The sequence below is a fragment of the Erythrolamprus reginae genome, chromosome 1 (genome assembly GCF_031021105.1).
Source record: "Erythrolamprus reginae isolate rEryReg1 chromosome 1, rEryReg1.hap1, whole genome shotgun sequence".
NCBI classification, from domain to species: Eukaryota; Metazoa; Chordata; class Lepidosauria; order Squamata; family Dipsadidae; genus Erythrolamprus; species Erythrolamprus reginae.
This window is the reverse complement of record NC_091950.1, coordinates 141,055,241-141,073,001: the sequence shown is the minus strand read 5'-3', so window position 1 is coordinate 141,073,001 and position 17,761 is coordinate 141,055,241. Positions and strand designations below refer to the sequence as shown.

The 17,761-nt window shown below is 42.4% G+C and overlaps 1 protein-coding gene across 7 annotated transcripts in view; it reads right to left on the bottom strand.

Annotated features, from left to right (window-relative positions):
• The window catches only part of SLC19A1 (solute carrier family 19 member 1), a 36,846-nt gene that overhangs the window by 6,221 nt on the left and 12,864 nt on the right, over positions 1 to 17,761 (bottom strand). For 6 of the 7 annotated variants that reach the window (XM_070726710.1, XM_070726726.1, XM_070726686.1 and 3 more), the window contains 3 exons: positions 15,031 to 15,344; positions 5,587 to 6,343; positions 1,598 to 1,790 (listed from right to left, as the gene is read on the bottom strand). In XM_070726710.1, coding sequence (XP_070582811.1) covers positions 1,598 to 1,790; positions 5,587 to 6,343; positions 15,031 to 15,198 — 1,118 coding nt within the window. In that variant the 5' untranslated portion in view covers positions 15,199 to 15,344. Of the gene's footprint in view, positions 1 to 1,597; positions 1,791 to 5,586; positions 6,344 to 15,030; positions 15,345 to 16,986; positions 17,062 to 17,761 lie in introns of those variants that run through there. The other variant, XM_070726718.1, reaches the window with a different exon arrangement.

Sequence of the window (17,761 nt, the reverse complement as noted above, 5' to 3'; positions counted from 1 at the left end):
CAGACCCTCTCCGAGGGGGTCAGCAATTCCCCCCCCAGGGTGATGGACGGACAGATGGAATTGTCCTTGGGAGGCAACACCCACAGCCACTCCGTCTTATCAGGGTTGAGTTTGAGTCTGTTGACACCCATCCAGACCCTAACAGCCTCCAGGCACCGGCACATCACTTCCACTGCTTCGTTGACTGGACATTGGGTGGAGATGTACAACTGGGTATCATCAGCGTACTGATGATACCTCACCCCATGCCCCTGGATGATCTCGCCCAGCGGTTTCATGTTATAATACATACACCAACAAAAGGCTAACCCATCTGAGGACAGCAAACTAGGGAAAGTATGCTACAGTACAGTGATCCCCCACTCGTTGCGAGGGTTCCGTTCCAGGACCCCCCGCAACGAGCGGGTTTTCGCGAAGTAGCGCTGCGGAAGTAAAAACACCATCTGCGCATGTGCAGATGGTGTTTTTACTCCCGCAGCGCTAGCGAGGAGCCGAAGATTGGGGGCGGCGCGGCTGTTTTAAAATGTCGCCACCGGCATGGGGGGCTTCCTAGCAGCCCCCCAAACCCGGGTTGGGGGTCCGGGGGGTGCTGGCAAGCCCCCCATGCCGGCGGCGACATTTTAAAACAGCCGCGCCGCGCTGGCTGTCGCCGCTTTCGAGCTGAGTCCCGGAGCGAATTCGCTCCGGGACTCAGCTCAAAAGCGCCGACAGCCAGCGCCAGCGAACGGCTTGTCCGCGCTGGCTGTCGCCGCTTTCGAGCTGAGTCCTGGAGCGAATTCGCTCCGGGACTCAGCTCAAAAGCGCCGACAGCCAGCGCCAGCGAACGGCTTGTCCGCGCTGGCTGTCGCCGCTTTCGAGCTGAGTCCCGGAGCGAATTCGCTCCGGGACTCAGCTCGAAAGCGGCGAGAATGAACGGCATGGGCGGGCGAAGGGCAAGCGGCAGCGAGGAGTTTGCGTGGGTGGTGGGGAAACTCCTTGCTGATGCCCGCTGCTCGCCCTCCCGCCAGCAAGAGGGGGAAGACCCAGGGAAGCCGCCAAGCAGCTGATCTGCCGGGCGCCATCTACGCATGCGTGCCCATAGAAAAAAAGGGCACACATGCGCAGATGGTGTTTTGACTTCCGGGTTGAAAAATCGCAAATTACCCTGTTCGCAATGGTCGGGGACGCAATAACCGGGGTATTACTGTAATACTTCTGCTATAAATTTGAGGGAAGGGCAGAGGCTCTTAGGAAAAAAAAACAACACTGGAAAATAATATTTTTTAGAAGACAGAATTATTAGTTATTGTCATTAGCGAACCATTTTCAGATTAAATGCATTAACCCATTGGTCTGATGGGATAGTAAGAACATCTGAGACAGTATTTTCCACTTTTAGCATCCTTACAAAAATCCTGCATTATTCTGGAATATTGCACTTCGTTTGGGTTCCACTCCACACACTTTGTACGTGTGATGTGTGCAAGCATGTAACTTGAATGACAGCTCTTAACACAATGCTGATCTGGTTTCCTGGGTTGACCAAAGCTCTTTGTATCCATTTTTACCAGTGTATCTAATGTAAATCTAGCTGTCAGTTCTCACCACCATCACTCACATGGCTATAGGCACAAGAAACTGGTAGGAGCCCCTGAAGAGGACATAGGCCACATAGCACAGCCAAATGTTGGCAGTTGTGTTCATCAACAACAGTAGGCATGCCTGGGCTGCTGTCACAATCCCAATCACCAGTTTTGACCAGAAGGCCCATTGGATCTTCACAAAGCCAGCAGAAAAAGCAGTGATGGCACCTAGGAAAAGACAAATGATTGTCAGGAGGGGACAAGTCCTTTATACCTAAACAAGGCTCTAGTTTTCTATGCAGTATTCTACTAAGGGATGATGAAGTAGGTATACAGCGTTCCCTCGATTTTTCGCAGGGGATGCGTTCTGAGACTGCCCGCGAAATACACTATTTTTGGCTATGAACAGTATCACAAGCCTTCCCTTAACACTTTAAACCCCTAAATTACAATTTCCCATTCCCTTAGCAACCATTTAAATTATTACTCACTATGTTTATTTATTAGTTTATTTTAAAAAATATTTATTAAATGCGGACGAAAGTTTGGCGATGACATATGACGTCATCGGGCGAGAAAAACCGTGGTATAGGGGGGAAACCCGCAAAGTATTTTTTAATTAATATTTTTGAAAAACTGTGGTATAGACTTTTCGCGAAGTTCGAACCTGCGAAAATCGAGGGAACACTGTATTCTAGCAATGTCATGGGTGGAAAAAATCCTCAAAACAAAATTTGGCAACTTTACTGGAATACGACTCTTAGCAATCTATGAGGGTCACCCAGAAAGTAATGCACCACATTTTTTTTCTCAGACTACAGTAATGCGAAACTTTAGATATACATTACTTGAATTGTCAGGAGTGCATGTGTAAATTTAGCGTTGCTTCAGACAGATAGCATAGCTGCAGCAGTGTTTCGAAATGGTGTCTATAAGTGATGTATGTTACAAGCAGCGTGTCATCACTGAATTTCTCACTGCAGAGAAAAAAAACTGTTGAGAACATTCACAAATGTTTGTGTACAGTTTATGGAGAATCTGCAGTCGACAGAAGTACGGTTAGTCACTGGGCACAGAGGGTGAAGCCATTACAGTGCAGAAATGGCTTAGTGAGCAGAACAAGGAGTGGTACTGACAAGGCATACACGTCCTTGTGTCTTGCTGGAGAAATGCCATAGAACGGGACAGAGATTACGTGGAAAAATAGAGAGTGCTGAAGAAACATCATTCTTGTGTGTAAGTTTCATTGTGTCCAATAAATAATTGTTGGGGAAAAATGTGGTGCATTACTTTCTGGGCGACCCTCGTAATTGTTCTGCATCCATTCATTATAACTGACACATATATTGACTACATATAGGCTATTCAAGGAGGCTGAATCACTTGGAATAAATAGCACATAGGTAGTAGATTTTGTCCAAGATCAGAGATACGACGAATCAAAGTGAATGTACCCAGTCACATAGATTTTAGGATGGTGTAAATTAATTGGGCGGGGGTGGGTGGGGATAGCAATAAATTTGCAAATTTAAGAGGGTGTTATGATTACAGTGGAACTAAATAATATAAAAAGAGATATCTCAGGAAACAGCGGAGTTCTTTTTATAAGGTATTGACCACTTTTTCCAATGGTGTTTTTTTCTTGCTGTAAGTGATGCTTCCCTAACTTTAGACTTAGATGACATGAACTGAGCATGTGATCTCTGCCATTAATGAAGCAGATAGGACATTCATTTTGCATGCTTGGCATTGGGGGAAGTTGCATACCTAATAAGATTTGACCAAGCAAAAGCACACTCACTGAGGGTTAGCACCATACAACTTTTTATGCAAGACAACTAACACAGGCTATCTCATCATTCCCAAGTGACTTTTACAACAACAGCTGTAGATTTCTTATTTCTACAAGAATGGGAAACACAAACGGACTCTGGCTGACATCATGGCGAGATTGGATGTGAGAACTGGGTCTCCACATTCCCAAGGAGTACTCCCTGTTGGAGGACTCTGAAACGAGCTAAAGCCACCCTGTAGCGGTGGTGAGATAAAGAGGGGTGCCCTGCAGGTCGTGAAGAGCAGCAACTCTCCTGCTCCACTCAGGGCTTCTTCCCTCTCATCCACAACAAGTAGAATAGGCAGCTATCATGGCTGCCATGAAGCTGGGACAGCCGAGAAAACAAAGAAATGTCCAGGAGTAATTTACGTGAACAGTGACTGGAGCTGGAAATGGAAGAGATTAATAATCCTGAGATGTAAAGAACTATGATTGAACTTTCTGAGGAGCAACATTGGACCTGAATATATTGTTTTTGGACTATTGATTAAGAGTGGTACCTACCAAAATAAGACAAGATGTTCTATCAGGGGAAATAAGTGAGATTTCAAAAAATGGTGTTGATGTTTCAAAGTATGAGGGATACTATGACAAAGAATCACAGAGTTGAAGAAGACATAAATGGGAAAACAGATAATATTCTACAACTGATAACGAATGAAGATCAAAGAGTCCAGGAAAAAGAGAAGACAACAGAAAGAAATAGGAGAGACAAATCAGCAAGATGTGAAGGAGAAGATGATAAAGCAAGAAGATGTGAGGGAGAAGATGATAAATATAATAATGACTGATCAAACAAACCAAGGGAAGAGTATTTTAAGAAATTTAAAAAATGGAATTGGATAAGTGGGAAGATACTTTTGAAAGAGAGATAAGGGCTTGGGTGGACACTTTGGAGACCTGGCATCTTAGTGGGATAGAGATGGGATAAATATTCAGAGTGAATGAAGATACAGATGTTGATAGAGACAAAGTTCTAAGAGAGGACTATGGAAGGCAAGTTAAAAAATGAATAAGAATTGAAGTATTAAAATGGACATGAGATGATGTATAAAACAAAATATTTTTTCTTTTTTTCTAACATAATGATGGCCTATTTAAAAAAACTAGAATAGAGGTAGAAATAAGAATGCTCACTTTTATATAAAGTGATGGTTAAATGGAAAGATTAAGGTTGAAAGATATTATGTATGATGATTGGTACTAGGATGGTATATTGAAACACTGAATAATCAAATAATCAAGGGCTATGTCTTAATATAAGCATGTGCATTAATACTAGTATTAGAAATGGTGGCCTGACTAGAAGTTAGAATCAGGGTGGATTTGTTTTAAATCAACTTGATTTAAATGATAATTTTTAAAGAGCAACTGTCATTTCTGTCCTGCAGCAGCTCTTCCTCTGATCCGCTGTCGACTTACTGACAGTCCCAAAATTGCAGAATATACAACCTCACGCTATATAACTAAGCTCCATTTCATGCTAAATAAATTACATTATCTTAAATAGAAAACTAACTTTAAATAGATTTTTACTCCAAAAGCATTTTATTAAAATAAATTTGATAAAAATAAAAAAAATATTTAAATTTTAAAAATCCAATTTTAAGAAAAAAATCATCGATTTTTATCCACCCTGGCTAGAATAGAGGTAGAAATAGGGCATTATTAGCATATATAATTTTTATATAATAGAATAGAATAGCAATAACTAGATGGAAAGATTAGAGCCTGAAAGATGGTATTACTATGTAATAATATATCATTGGCATTAAAATGGAACATTGAAATATTGAATGACTACTTTAAAACACATATATTAATACTAGAATTACATAAATTTAATTAATGTAACAGATATTATTAATATTATTATTGCTACTGGTATCAAAATGAATTATACCCAGAAGTCACACTGTTCATTATTGATATATATTTTAAAATAAAAATCCAATAAAACTTTAACAAAAAAGAATGGGAATCACAACCAAATAATTATAGAGTATCCATGATGAACTTAGTATGAATAACAGAACCTGCCTTTGCATGAAGCTGCTTAGGGCAGTGGAATTGGATAGTCTACTCCATTATTACTGGAGCTCCTGGTTAGTCCTTGTTGGGAGCCATAGCAGACTAAAAAGATAAATACATAAAACACAACTGTAGAGGAAGAGAAATATCCATATATACCAAGCAGGGTAGAAACAGCTTCCACTCCACCATTGTAGACCTTTCTGCTGTCCGTGGCGGGATATATTTCATTCCATAAAATATGCACATAATAAAGCATCAAATAGTAACCAGCAGAATTGAATATCCACCAAAGGGACCAAAGTCTCAGCTGCGGGATTCGTACTAGAGTCCCCAATTCCTTTACCATCCGGAATAAGACCAGATTTTTCCAGGAAGAGGCCTTATGCCACATGGGCTCTCCTGCCCCAGGGTTCATTTTGTCCAATTCTGAAGGCGAGGTACCATTACACCAGCTCTTCTTCCTGTTGAAGAAGAGGCTGCGTTTCGGACGCTTCAGGAAGATGGTTAAGACCAGCCCAAAGCACATGAATCCCAATGAGATATAATTCACTGTCATGAAGGTGGTGCCTCCAACTGTGACACAGAGTTGTCCCACCACGGAACTGGTGAAGACACCCATCAGCACTGAAGACCGGGAATAACTGGCCATGCGCTGATAGCGTGACGGAGTGACCAGGGAGAAGATGTAGGAGGAGTAGGCTATCCGCGTAGCCATCGTGATGCCGTAGAAAAACTCCATGAACTGCATGGCAATGATGCTGGTACCAAAGATCAGCATCAGCCAGATAGCAATGTGGCTCAAGCTTTGAAGCACCAACATTGGTTTGTACCGCAGATAGTCTGTGAGTAGAAAGATGGGCACCAATACTGCCATGTAAGAGTACGACAGGACAGGTGTAATTTCATTGGTCACCTGCAGGAGAAAACCAAACAAAAGTTATTTATTTATTAGATTTCTATGCCACTCTATTATATTAAAAACCGATCATTCACATTCAAACAATCAGACAGAAATTCAATTCGTTGGTCGGGGGCTAGAGGTTGGTCTTAGCAGCCGCAAACCTGTTGGCACAGATGGGTCTTTAGGCTCTTACGGAAGGCGGGGAGGGTGGGGACAGTGCAAATCTCTGGGGGGAGATGATTCCAGAGGGTCAGGGCCCCCACAAAGAAGGCTCTTCCCCTAGGTCCCGCCAGGTGACGCCCTGGAGAAGGCCGACTTTATCGGACCTGATCGGCCGCTGGGACACATGCAGCAGAAGGCTGACCGGCCGCTGGGACACATGAAGCAAGTAATCTGGTCCGATGCCATGTAGAGCTTTATAGGTCATAACTGTTCTGATTTCAGGCTAAGGCAACTAATCGTTTAAATAAAGGGTTGCTAAATGCATATACAGTAGTACCTCGTGATACGAACCCCTCGTCATATGAACTTTTCGAGATACGAACCCGGGGTTCGGAAAAATGGTCTCTTCTTACAAACTTTTTTCACCTTACGAACCCACCGCCTAAACGCCGAACCTGGAACTTCGGGTTCGGCGTTCGGGTTCGTAAGGCCGCCAACAAGCGCCGCCGCCCAGCTGTCGCCTTTTTAAACAGCCGGGAGACTTCTTGGCGTTCTCCTGAATGCCGGACCCAGAAGTTCGGCAAAATTTCAGGTTCGGCATTCGGGTTCAGGAGGCCGCCAAGAAGCCCCGCCGCCCGGCTGTCACCTTGCCAGAAGAGCCGGGGAGCTTTCGGCCGGTCGGGAGGCTCAAACGGAGGTGGGGAATCCCAATAGGGAATTCCATGGGCGGAGCTCTGACGTCACGAAGACGTCCTTCCTGGCCAGCCGAAACGTGGACTCCAGGAAGGACGTCTCCGTGACATCAAAGCTCCGCCCATGGAATTCCCTATTGGGATTTCCCACCTCCGTTTGAGCCTCCCGACCGGCCAACAGCTCCGTGGCACCGCACGAATCCCAGTGACCGATAAGGTCCCACAGAGTTGGTCTTCTCCGGGTCCCGTCGACTAAACAATGTCATTTGGCGGGCCCCAGGGGAAGAGCCCTCTTTGTGGCGGCCCCGGCCCTCTGGAATCAACTCCCCCCGGAGATTAGAACTGCCCCCACCCTCCTTGTCTTTCGTAAACTACTCAAGACCCATCTATACCGCCAGGCATGGGGGAGTTTAGACACCTTTCCCCCAGGCTCTTTATATATTATGTTTGGTATGTATGTGTTGTTTGGTTTTTAAATATGATAGGGTTTTATATGCTTCTTTTTTAATATTAGATTTGTTTCACTATAATATTGTTTTTTATTATTGTTGTGAGCCGCCCCAAGTCTTCAGAGAGGGGCAGCCTACAAATCTAATAAATTATTATTATTATTATTATTATTATTATTATTATTATTATTATTATTATTATTATTATTATTATATACAAAACCAGACCACTGTTAGCTGGCTGGTAATATTTCTTTGATATTTCAGATTGGAATTTTTCACAATGGTTTGGTGTCTTAGAAGCACCCCTCCCTTTAGTTTTTCCAACAGTCACTCTCAGATCTCTGCTCTAGTTGAAATCCACACATACTCTTGCCAAGGAGTTTGATTAAGCTTCTTACAGTTGCTTTAGATAGGAATTTGATGTGTTTTAGCCATGGCAACAGAGCAGCAGGGGACGCTGAACTTTGGCCGGACTGAGCTACCTTGAGCACTGACCAACCCTGCTCCCCTAAATCTCCCATAGACAACAGAATGGAAATACAGGGAATATTGAATTTCAGTGACAAGAATGTGAAACATTTTAATTCAAGAGATCTTTCTCCTGACCAGTCTGTCTTTTTTATAAAAAAAATAGCCCTTAATATTCCCCAGCCTGGTATCTCCCAGAGATTTCTCTTCAAGCAGTCTTCCTTGAAATTTGGGGAGTCCAATTTTTTGACATGCTCCAGGGGGAAAGAATGATATATAAGAATATACTTCAGGAAAGATGAATAATACTTTTTCTGCAATTCAAAGTATTAACAGCCTTGTTATAGCATAAGATCACTACAACTTGGCATCTAATAGTTCATCATTCCTCTCTCTTCCATCCTCAAAGGATGTCTGTCAATGTGAGCCATTTGTTCTGGTCAAGGAGTCCGGACTATTTTACCAAAAGTAGCTGGAGCACACAGTTTTATAAATGGAGTTGATGCAGAATATATGATGTCTCCTCTTTCTCTGCATTCATACATCTATAACTTCTAGATCAGGGATGGACAACCTGAGCTCTAGGGATCAATTGACATATGGACTGATTGATTTGCAGGACTGGAGCCCCTTTGAACAGCTGCTGAAAATCAGTGACATAATTTGCTGAGGTAAGGAACATGTAAAAAGTATAGCACAAACCCTAGAATTTAGGCTTAAATTTAGTGAGGAGTGCACCCTCCCCCAACTGCCACCCACAAAGCTAGGCAAAATGGCTTAGGGCCAGACTATCTTCGAGGCCGCCTTCTGTCGCACAACTCCCAGCAACTGATAATGGCCCACAGGGTTGGGCTTCTCCAGGTCCAGTCAGCTAAGCAGTGTTGGTTGGCAGGGCCGCAAGGGAGGGCCTTTTCTGTGGCGGCACCGGCTCTCTGGAACTAGCTACCTGCTGAGATCCATACTGCCCCCACCCTATTGGCCCGCCGGAAAACCTTAAAGACGGCAGGACTGTGGCCGTTGATCAAAAGAAAAGTCTTCTAGATCTGGCTGCAAAAGACATGCATAATTTTATTAAGGGGTTTTAAATTGTTCCTTAAATTGTCTTTTTTAGATGTTCCTTCCTCCGGGAGTTGGGCGGTATAAATTAAATTAAATTAAATAATAAAATAAAATAAAATAAAATAAAATAAAATAAAATAAAATAAAATAAAATAAAATTATTAAATTAAATTAAATTAAATTAATTTAATTAAATTAAAAATTAAATTAAAAATTAAATTAAAAATTAAATTAAAAATTAAATTAAATTAATTAAATGCCTATATTTCTGCCTAGTGGTACCTAGTTTTCTCAGAAATAATGAAGTCCTTCACCCTGCAAAACATCGCCCTTCGTGGGATTCCTTTGAACCCCATTTCCAACCTTATTCAGCTGTGAATCTTCTCTTTTGACCACATCTGAAAAAAAATTATCTTGCGGTATGCCTATTGAGACATTTACTCTGATGTCTTTTTAATATCAGGCCAGCCCATTTCTATTACTAAATCATTTTTATAACTGCAGGTAGTCCTTGACCTACAACCACAATTGAGACCAACATTCCTGTTGTTAAGTGAGTTTTGCCCCATTTTACGACTTTTCTTGCCACCACTGTTAAGCGAATCATTGCAGTTGATACGTTTTAGTACCTGGTTGGTACGTGAATCTGGTTTCCCCATTGACTTTGCTTGTCAGAAGGTGACAAAAGGGGATCACCTGAACCCGGGACACTGCAACCGTCATAAATATGAACCAGTTGCTAAGCATGCGGATGCTGCAAAGGCTGTAACTGTGAAAAACGGTCAGAAGTCACATTTCTCACTGCCGTCGTAACTTTAAACAGTCACTAAATGAACTGTTGTAAGTCAAGGACTACCTGGAGCTTATTAATTTAATTAATACTTTGCAATACTGAGTGCCAGGGAACAGTTATTTTTGGGTTTCCATATTTTAAATAACTTTTATTACCGGCTGTTTTTAATGTTCTCATTGGTTGAGTTTTAATATGATTTTATATGTCTTCATTTTTGATGGAGAACTGCCCAGGTTAAAGTGAAAATTCTATGCCACAATTCTCCACTCATTATAGCAATAGCACTTAGACTTATATACCGCTTCATAGTGCTTTTACATCCTTCTCTAAGCGGTTCACAGAGTCAGCATATTGCCCCCCAACAATCTGGAAGGCTGAGTCAATCTTTCTTTCTTTCTTTCTTTCTTTCTTTCTTTCTTTCTTTCTTCTCTTCCTTCCTTCCTTGTTTGTATGCCGCCCCTCTCCGTAGACTCAGAGCAGCACACAACAGAAACAGTACAAATCCAACACTTAAAAACCCTTAATATAAAAGACAATCATGCATCTCATACATACCATACACAAAGTGGGAATAGCCAAGGGGGATCAGTTCCACCATGCCTGACGACAGAGGTGGGTTTTGAGGAGTTTACGAAAGGCAAGGAGGGTGAGGGCAATCCTAATCTCCAAGGGGAGTTGATTCTAGAGGGTCGGGGCCGCCACAGAGAAGACTCTTCCCCTGGGTCCCGCCAGACGACATTGTTTCGTGATGGGACCTGGAGAAGGCCAACTCTGTGGGACCTAACCGGTCGGTGGGATTCGTGCGGCAGAAGGCGGTCCCGGAGATATTCTGGTCCGATGCCATGAAGGGCTTTATAGGTATAACCTATAGGCTTTATAACCTTGAGCCTGGTGAGATTCGAACTGCCAAATTGCAGGACCTGGCAGTCGGCAGAAATAGCCTGCAGTACTTCATTCTAACCACTGCACCACCATGGCTCTTTTATGATACACAGCACTAAAAAAGAGAGTTATTCCCTCACACACATACAGCTAAATCTGCTCTCAGCATGAGAAGAAGCTGCCATCCACTAATTGATAATCTAGAGTGCTGAGCGTTCACTCATCCAAAAAGCACAGCAGTCGGAAAGAACAAAGTGTTTGGGAACATATTGCCTGGTGTGTGATCATTTTTTGCCAAAAGGACAAGAGCTGCCAATGTCCCAGAGAGATCTCCCAAGGGATCAGAGAAAAAAATAGACCTTGCTCATTACTAAAAGAATATCAAGTGTTCAAATAGAAACTTAATGAAACCAGAGCAGCCACCTACACATAGCCATTGCAAAAGTCCACCTTTGGGGAGGGCAGTTAATTCCTCACTCCAAACTTTTGGTTCTTTAAAACTACTAAATAGGAAAATGCATAAAACATTAAGTGCTTTTGGGTTTTAAAAGAAATAAACCAGTAGCATATTAGCTAGTTGAGAGATTGATCGATGATTTTTTGGGGGAGAGGGAGGTGGAAATAGCCTGGAAATAAATATTAATCTGTATTTAGAATGTTTATTTAAAAAAATAACAATACCTGGGAGGTGCCCAACCTCACAATCATTTTTAGATATGCTTATACATCTATAAAAATATTTATACCGAGCTTTCTACTTAAAAATAAGTGGAATAATGGAATATGTAAACTACTCAAGACCCACCTATACCGCCAGGCATGGGGGACTTGAGACATCTTTCCCCCAGGCTCTTTATATTTTATGTTTGGTATGTATGTGTTTTCTGGTTTTAATATTATAGGGTTTTATATATTTCTTTTTAATATTAGATTTGTTTCACTATAATATTGTTTTTATCATTGTTGTGAGCCGCCCCGAGTCTTTGGAGAGGGGCGGCATACAAATCTAATAAATTATTATTATTATTATTAATTATTATTATATCAAAAATCAATATCTCAAGCTCTCATTAGTTATCCGCTATTTAGGAATAGCAATAGCAATAGCATTTAGACTTATATAGCATTTCACAGTGCTTTACAGAACTTTCTAAGTGGTTTACAGAGTCAGCATATTGCCCCCAACAATCTAGGTCCTCATTTCACTGACTTTGGTAAATGCGGGTTTTGGTCGATTTTACTCAATCCATGGAATTAGCTGGGAATAACTATTCATTTGATAAAGGCGACAGTGTGACACTAAAAATTTAGCTTTCCATCGGCTCATCAACGGAGTCGATATCACAGTTTGGAATGCGATGAAGAAGCTGCAAGCAAGCTGGAGAAATTATTAGTTGAATACACTAAATTTAAGAGACCACCTGTAATTGGCACAAATCATTAAATGAGGCAGAGTTGCTACAGAATAATCATGGAGTCCCTTTTACAAAAAAGAGAAACAGGCAAGGAAAAGGAGGACAAAATAACCCCCCAAAAGGAGGAAAGCTTTGTAAGTTTATTTTTAAGGATTCTAATATGTGCCTTGTGATACCTTCACCACAGCCTTCCCAAAGTGTGTCCTCCAGATGCACTGCACCACAACTCCAAACATACCATATTTTTGGCGTATAAGACACACATTTACTCCCCTAAAAGAGGTTGGAAATGTTGGTGTGTCTTATACACCAAATGAAGCCATTTTTTGCTGTCCCGAAACCCACCCACCCCCGCCTGCAGAGAGCTCTTGGATGTTGGGAAATGGCAAAAATGACGCATTTTTGAAAAAAAAGGGCTGCTTTTGCCCCCTTTTTTTACAAAAATGGGGTGGGCAAAAGATCGAGAGTTCCTGGGGACTGGAGGAAGGCAAAAATGCCTCAATTTATGTGAAAAAATGGGCAAAAAAGGCCAATTTTTCACAAAAAGTGGGGCATTTTTGCCATCCCCCAGCACCCAGGCGCTTCCTGTAGGCTTCCGAGCATAGTTCCCTCTAAGCTGAGCAGTGAGAAATGGCTCACTTAAAAATCATCATCAACTCAGAGTTTTTCAAACCTGCCCAGAAGCCGAGAGGGAAAGAGTGAGAGGGAAAGAGTGCCGCCCAGTCCCAAAGGGACTGCCGCTCAGACACTATACTTTTCCGCCCACCCCCCCAAAAAATTAGAGGGAACACTGCTTCCGAGACCCTTTGCCCACCCCATTTTTGGGAAAAAATGAGCAAAAACTAGCCCGTTTTTCACAAAAATGGGTCTGTTTTTGCCTTCCAATTACCCCATCTAGCCTGACTGGAGAAGGAAATCTGGGAATTGAAGTCCTCTAGCCTTAAAGCTGTCAAGTTTGAAGACCCCTGGGTTAGGGATTAGGGGTGCAAGGGTCTTCAAACTTGTGCAAGTTTAAGACCTGTGGATTTCAACTCCCATTCCTAAGCTAGCATGCCTGCAGGAGGAATTCTAGGAGCTGAAGTCCAGAAGTCTTAAAGCTGTCAAATTTGACTGTGCACATGGGTATAAAAGGTATAACATGTTTGTAAAAAATTTCTCCGGGACCGCCTTCTGCCGCACGAATCCCAGCGACCAGTTAGGTCCTACAGAGTTGGCCTTCTCCGGGTCCTGTCGACTAAACAATGTCATTTGGCGGGACCCAGGGCAAGAGCCTTCTCTGTGGCGGCCCCGACCCTCTGGAACCAACTCCCCCCCCAGAGATCAGAATTGTCCCCACCCTCCTCGCCTTTCGCAAGCTCCTTAAAACCCACCTCTGTTGTCAGGCATGGGGGAACTGAGATATGCCCTTCCCCCTAGGCCTATACAATTTATGCATGGTATATTTATGTGTATGTTTGGTTATCTTTTAAATTAGGGTCTTTTAAACTATTTTAAATATTAGATTTGTTATATGATGTTTCACTATTGTTGTTAGCCGCCCCGAGTCTGCGGAGAGGGGCGGCATACAAATCTAATTAATAAATAAATAATAAATAATAAATTTGGCTACAGTGGTATTTTATTAAATAATTTATCACCACGTTATTTGGTTCAGAATACTTTTTCCCTTGTTTTCCACCTCTAAAATCTAGGTGCGTTTTATAATCCAGTGCATTTTATACTCCAAAAAATATGGTAGTCATTTTGGCTAAGAATGATAAGAAGTGTAGTCCAATTAATCTGGAGGGATCCAGAATGGAAAGAACGTAATAGAAGTTGACTCAAGCAATTGGATTAGGCATTTACTTGGCTAGCTTGCATTGTCGAACTATTTGCTGAATCAAAAGTTAAAATGTCTCCATTTCAGATTATCGGGGCAACAGATTATCGGGCAGCAGGTCAAGCTTAGATTCCTTTCAGTTTTATTTTAACTGGGGGAGGGGAGTTAGGTCAGCCCACTGCTTTATTATTCCAAAGTAAATTTTAATAACTACCATTACTGCATTAATATGTTGGATTAGAATGCAAGCATACCCATACATTTTCTAATTTAACTCAGAAACAAACTAGCTTTGTGGAATTCTCTTCCCATCTCAGTCTCATGCTGGCCTTTAGTCACAAAAGGTCTACGCTGATCTGCTTGTTCCTAACCCAATCACCCCTCTTTGCTCCATGAGCCCATGATCGAAGAGCCAAATAAAAAGGATTTAAAATCTACACTTTGCAATTGGGGGGGGGGGGGGAGATAGTCTGTATGATAAATCATTGAAGTACATATGAAATTAATTTGTTAATGGAAAAAATCATGTATTGATTTATATACTCGAGACAAATTATAGTCTGGTGTATAATTAATATAATATAAATATAGTTACTTTAATGCTAATATAATGCTAATATCTATATATACAGTACTACTATTAATTTAATTTTCTTTGATTTTCTCCTGTACTTACTATTGTGCTTTCTTTTTTAAAAGTAGAAAATTAATATGATATTTAAAAAGAGAAGTCAAAAATAAATGGAGGAAAAATGAGGATTCATCATTCTTCCCATGCACTGTTGCAACATACTCTTTACCTTTCTCCACTACCCCATTAACAAAGTCATTTCTAGCATTTTGTCAAAAATATTGCTGCTCAGAAAGTCTTTTGCAAGACCACTCAACACCCAACATTTTGGTGCGTTCTTCAGACCACTGCAATTAACCTGTCCCTTGTGTGTCAGAGGACCTCACCTGTTCCCTTGTGAAATTCTTCTCCGATCCCAACAGGTAGGGTGTGATGAAACTCTCCCCAGGTCTAATCTGGCCCATGAAGCCGTAGAAACAAAGGTAGGCAACAAGGGACTTCCAGCGCGGGTCTGGTGGAGGGTCAGGAGGCTGTTTTTCTATTTTTTTAGCCATAATTCCCTGGTAGCTCCTTGGTCACTTTGAAAAGGAACAGATTCTTCTCAATGAAAGCCACAATGAAGGATATACTGTCTGTTCAGTTTCTCTTTTCACTGCTGTGCACAAACTCCAACGTACAGAGGTATGCCTCATTGGTGTGTCTGTAAAAAAGAGAGAGAGAGAGAAAATCACCTCAGAAAATTTTCTGGTGAGAAGATCACAAACTAATCTCTACCTTCATCTTGCCAGGAATGCGCTGGCTTAGCAATATTTCCTGACAAAATTGTGCTGTTTCCACAAATGTCTTCTATGGTCTAGCAAATATTTACTTGATATTTTACCAGTGGCCGATACAGTGGAATGTTTCAGGTCAACCGGATCAGAGTATTTCTTTACTTTTTCTTTTTTAAAAACGGGGGAGTGGGGGAAGTTTGAGGGAAATGAGGGAACCCAAATAAAGAAATATGGAACACTGTGTGAAGCAAAGTTTATTCAGCTGGACTGCTAAATAACTAATGTTACCATCATTTCTTGATCTACTACATCAGTGGTTCTCAACCTTTCTAATGCCGCGACCCCTTAATACAGTTCTTCACATTGTGGTGACCCCCAACCATAAGTCTAGCACCAATTCTCCCAACAGAGCTTTAAGCTGATTGGCAGGAAGGTCAGAGGGACACCCCCACTGTAAACACCTGATTGGTCGGATTGTAAAAATATGAATCAGAATAGAAGCTTTAGTTCCTAACAGCATGGGAAATTTGTCTTTTGCCCATGGTCTTGGACGACCACTGGGAAATGGCCAAAGGGGTCCCGACCCCCAGATTGAGAAGCACTGTACTACATTGAAGTTTTGTCAGTGAAACACACTTCGCAACACCTCTAGGACTAGGAAGCCAAAAATGTAAGAGCATACAGGGTTCTTCAGGGTGGAGGAATGACTTGAATTACATACAAATTCAACACAACAATGCAGAATAGCATTTGGTTAGCCGCCCCGAGTCTTCGGAGAAGGGCGGAATACAAGTCTAATAAATAAACATACTAAATTCTGATCATAGTATTGTACTAATTACCAATGTAGAAAGTACAAAGACTTGTTCAAGTCAACTTTGACATCTTGCGATTTCATGTTCATATCCACACTTTTCTCGCCAATGCAGAAATACCTTTTCTGTTGGCTTTTGTGTGTGTTTGTTTGGATTTTCCTGTCCAGCTTACATTGTTTGCATATCCTAGCGGTGAATCTTGGTGGTGAATCTTTTTTTCTTCGGGTGATGAAAGTGTGTGTGTGTGCGTTATTGCACATGTGTGACCCTCACCCATAATTCAATGTTTGGGGAGGACAAAAATAGCTTCCCCTGCCCCCCAGAGGCCCTCTGGAGGCCAAAAATGGCCTGTTTCCCAACTTCTGGTGGGCCCAGTAGGCTTGTGTTTCGCCCTCCCCAAGCTCAAGTCTTTACTGTAGCTGGGGGAGGGTAAAAACACCCTCCCCCATCCCTCCAGAGGTTCTCTGGAAGCCAAAACCACCATCCCAGAGCCTCTGTGTGAGCCAAAAATCAGCTAGCCAGCACACACATGCACATTGGAGCTGAGCTAGGTCAACAGCTCGCGTGCCAGCAGATATGGCTCAGTGTGGCACCTGTGGCACCCGTGCCATAGGTTCGCCGTCACTGTCCTAGTAGTTTCCCACCTGTATTCTGCCTAATCTTGAAACCCAAAGAAAGTCAATTGGTGCCAAATCTGTGAACATTAGTATATAGCAGGAACTGAATTTCTCATTTCTTATTCACTCAATTTTACCTCAGATGAATCATATTCTAGTTAGGGTGTTGTAATGCACTGGACAAAAAGCTGTCTTTCAAGGTTAACTGGAATTTTCAGCCACATTACATGGCTACCAAAAGGCTCTCTCTAGCATCCAGGACAAGCCTGCCAAGAAAATCAAGGGGAGTGCCCCAGTTTCTGTTAAAGACAAAAAAGGATCACTAAGTGATATGGACCAATGATTTAATTTAATAAAAGACAGCATCCAATTTATCATTGCTCAAAATAAGAGCAAAGATGTGCCTTTGTATTATTTTAACCCAGTGTTTTTCAAACAGGGTTCCACAGAACCCAAGGGTTATACAAGCGCTAGCCAGGGGTTCCGTGACTTAATAAGAAGGCAAGGCAAGGCAGTTCCCCCCTTCAATCCTGCCTACTTCTGCAGCAGTAGCAGCCACCGAGCAGGAGAGGAGTGGCGGGGTGGCGGTGTTGGCGCCAACAGGAGCAGCAGCACTCCTCTAGCCCCTCACTGCAGCAGCGGGAACAAAGCGCGGACTGCAGTGGCAGGACAAGGAGGAAGAGGCGGAAGCAGTTGCCTCTCCAGCACCTCCGACACGGAGTTTCCCTGTCCAGAGCCAAGGCACGCCAGGCTGCTCAAGGTTCTCTCCTGCTCCCTCTTCGTGCCTCCTTCCTGCACCTGCGTATATACTGATGCGCTCGGCCAAGCGGCCAACTCATTCTCCCTTTTCCCTGCTCAGGGCACTGTAAGAGAGCGCGCCCCTCTACTCCTCTCGCACTCGGGGCTTGAGAG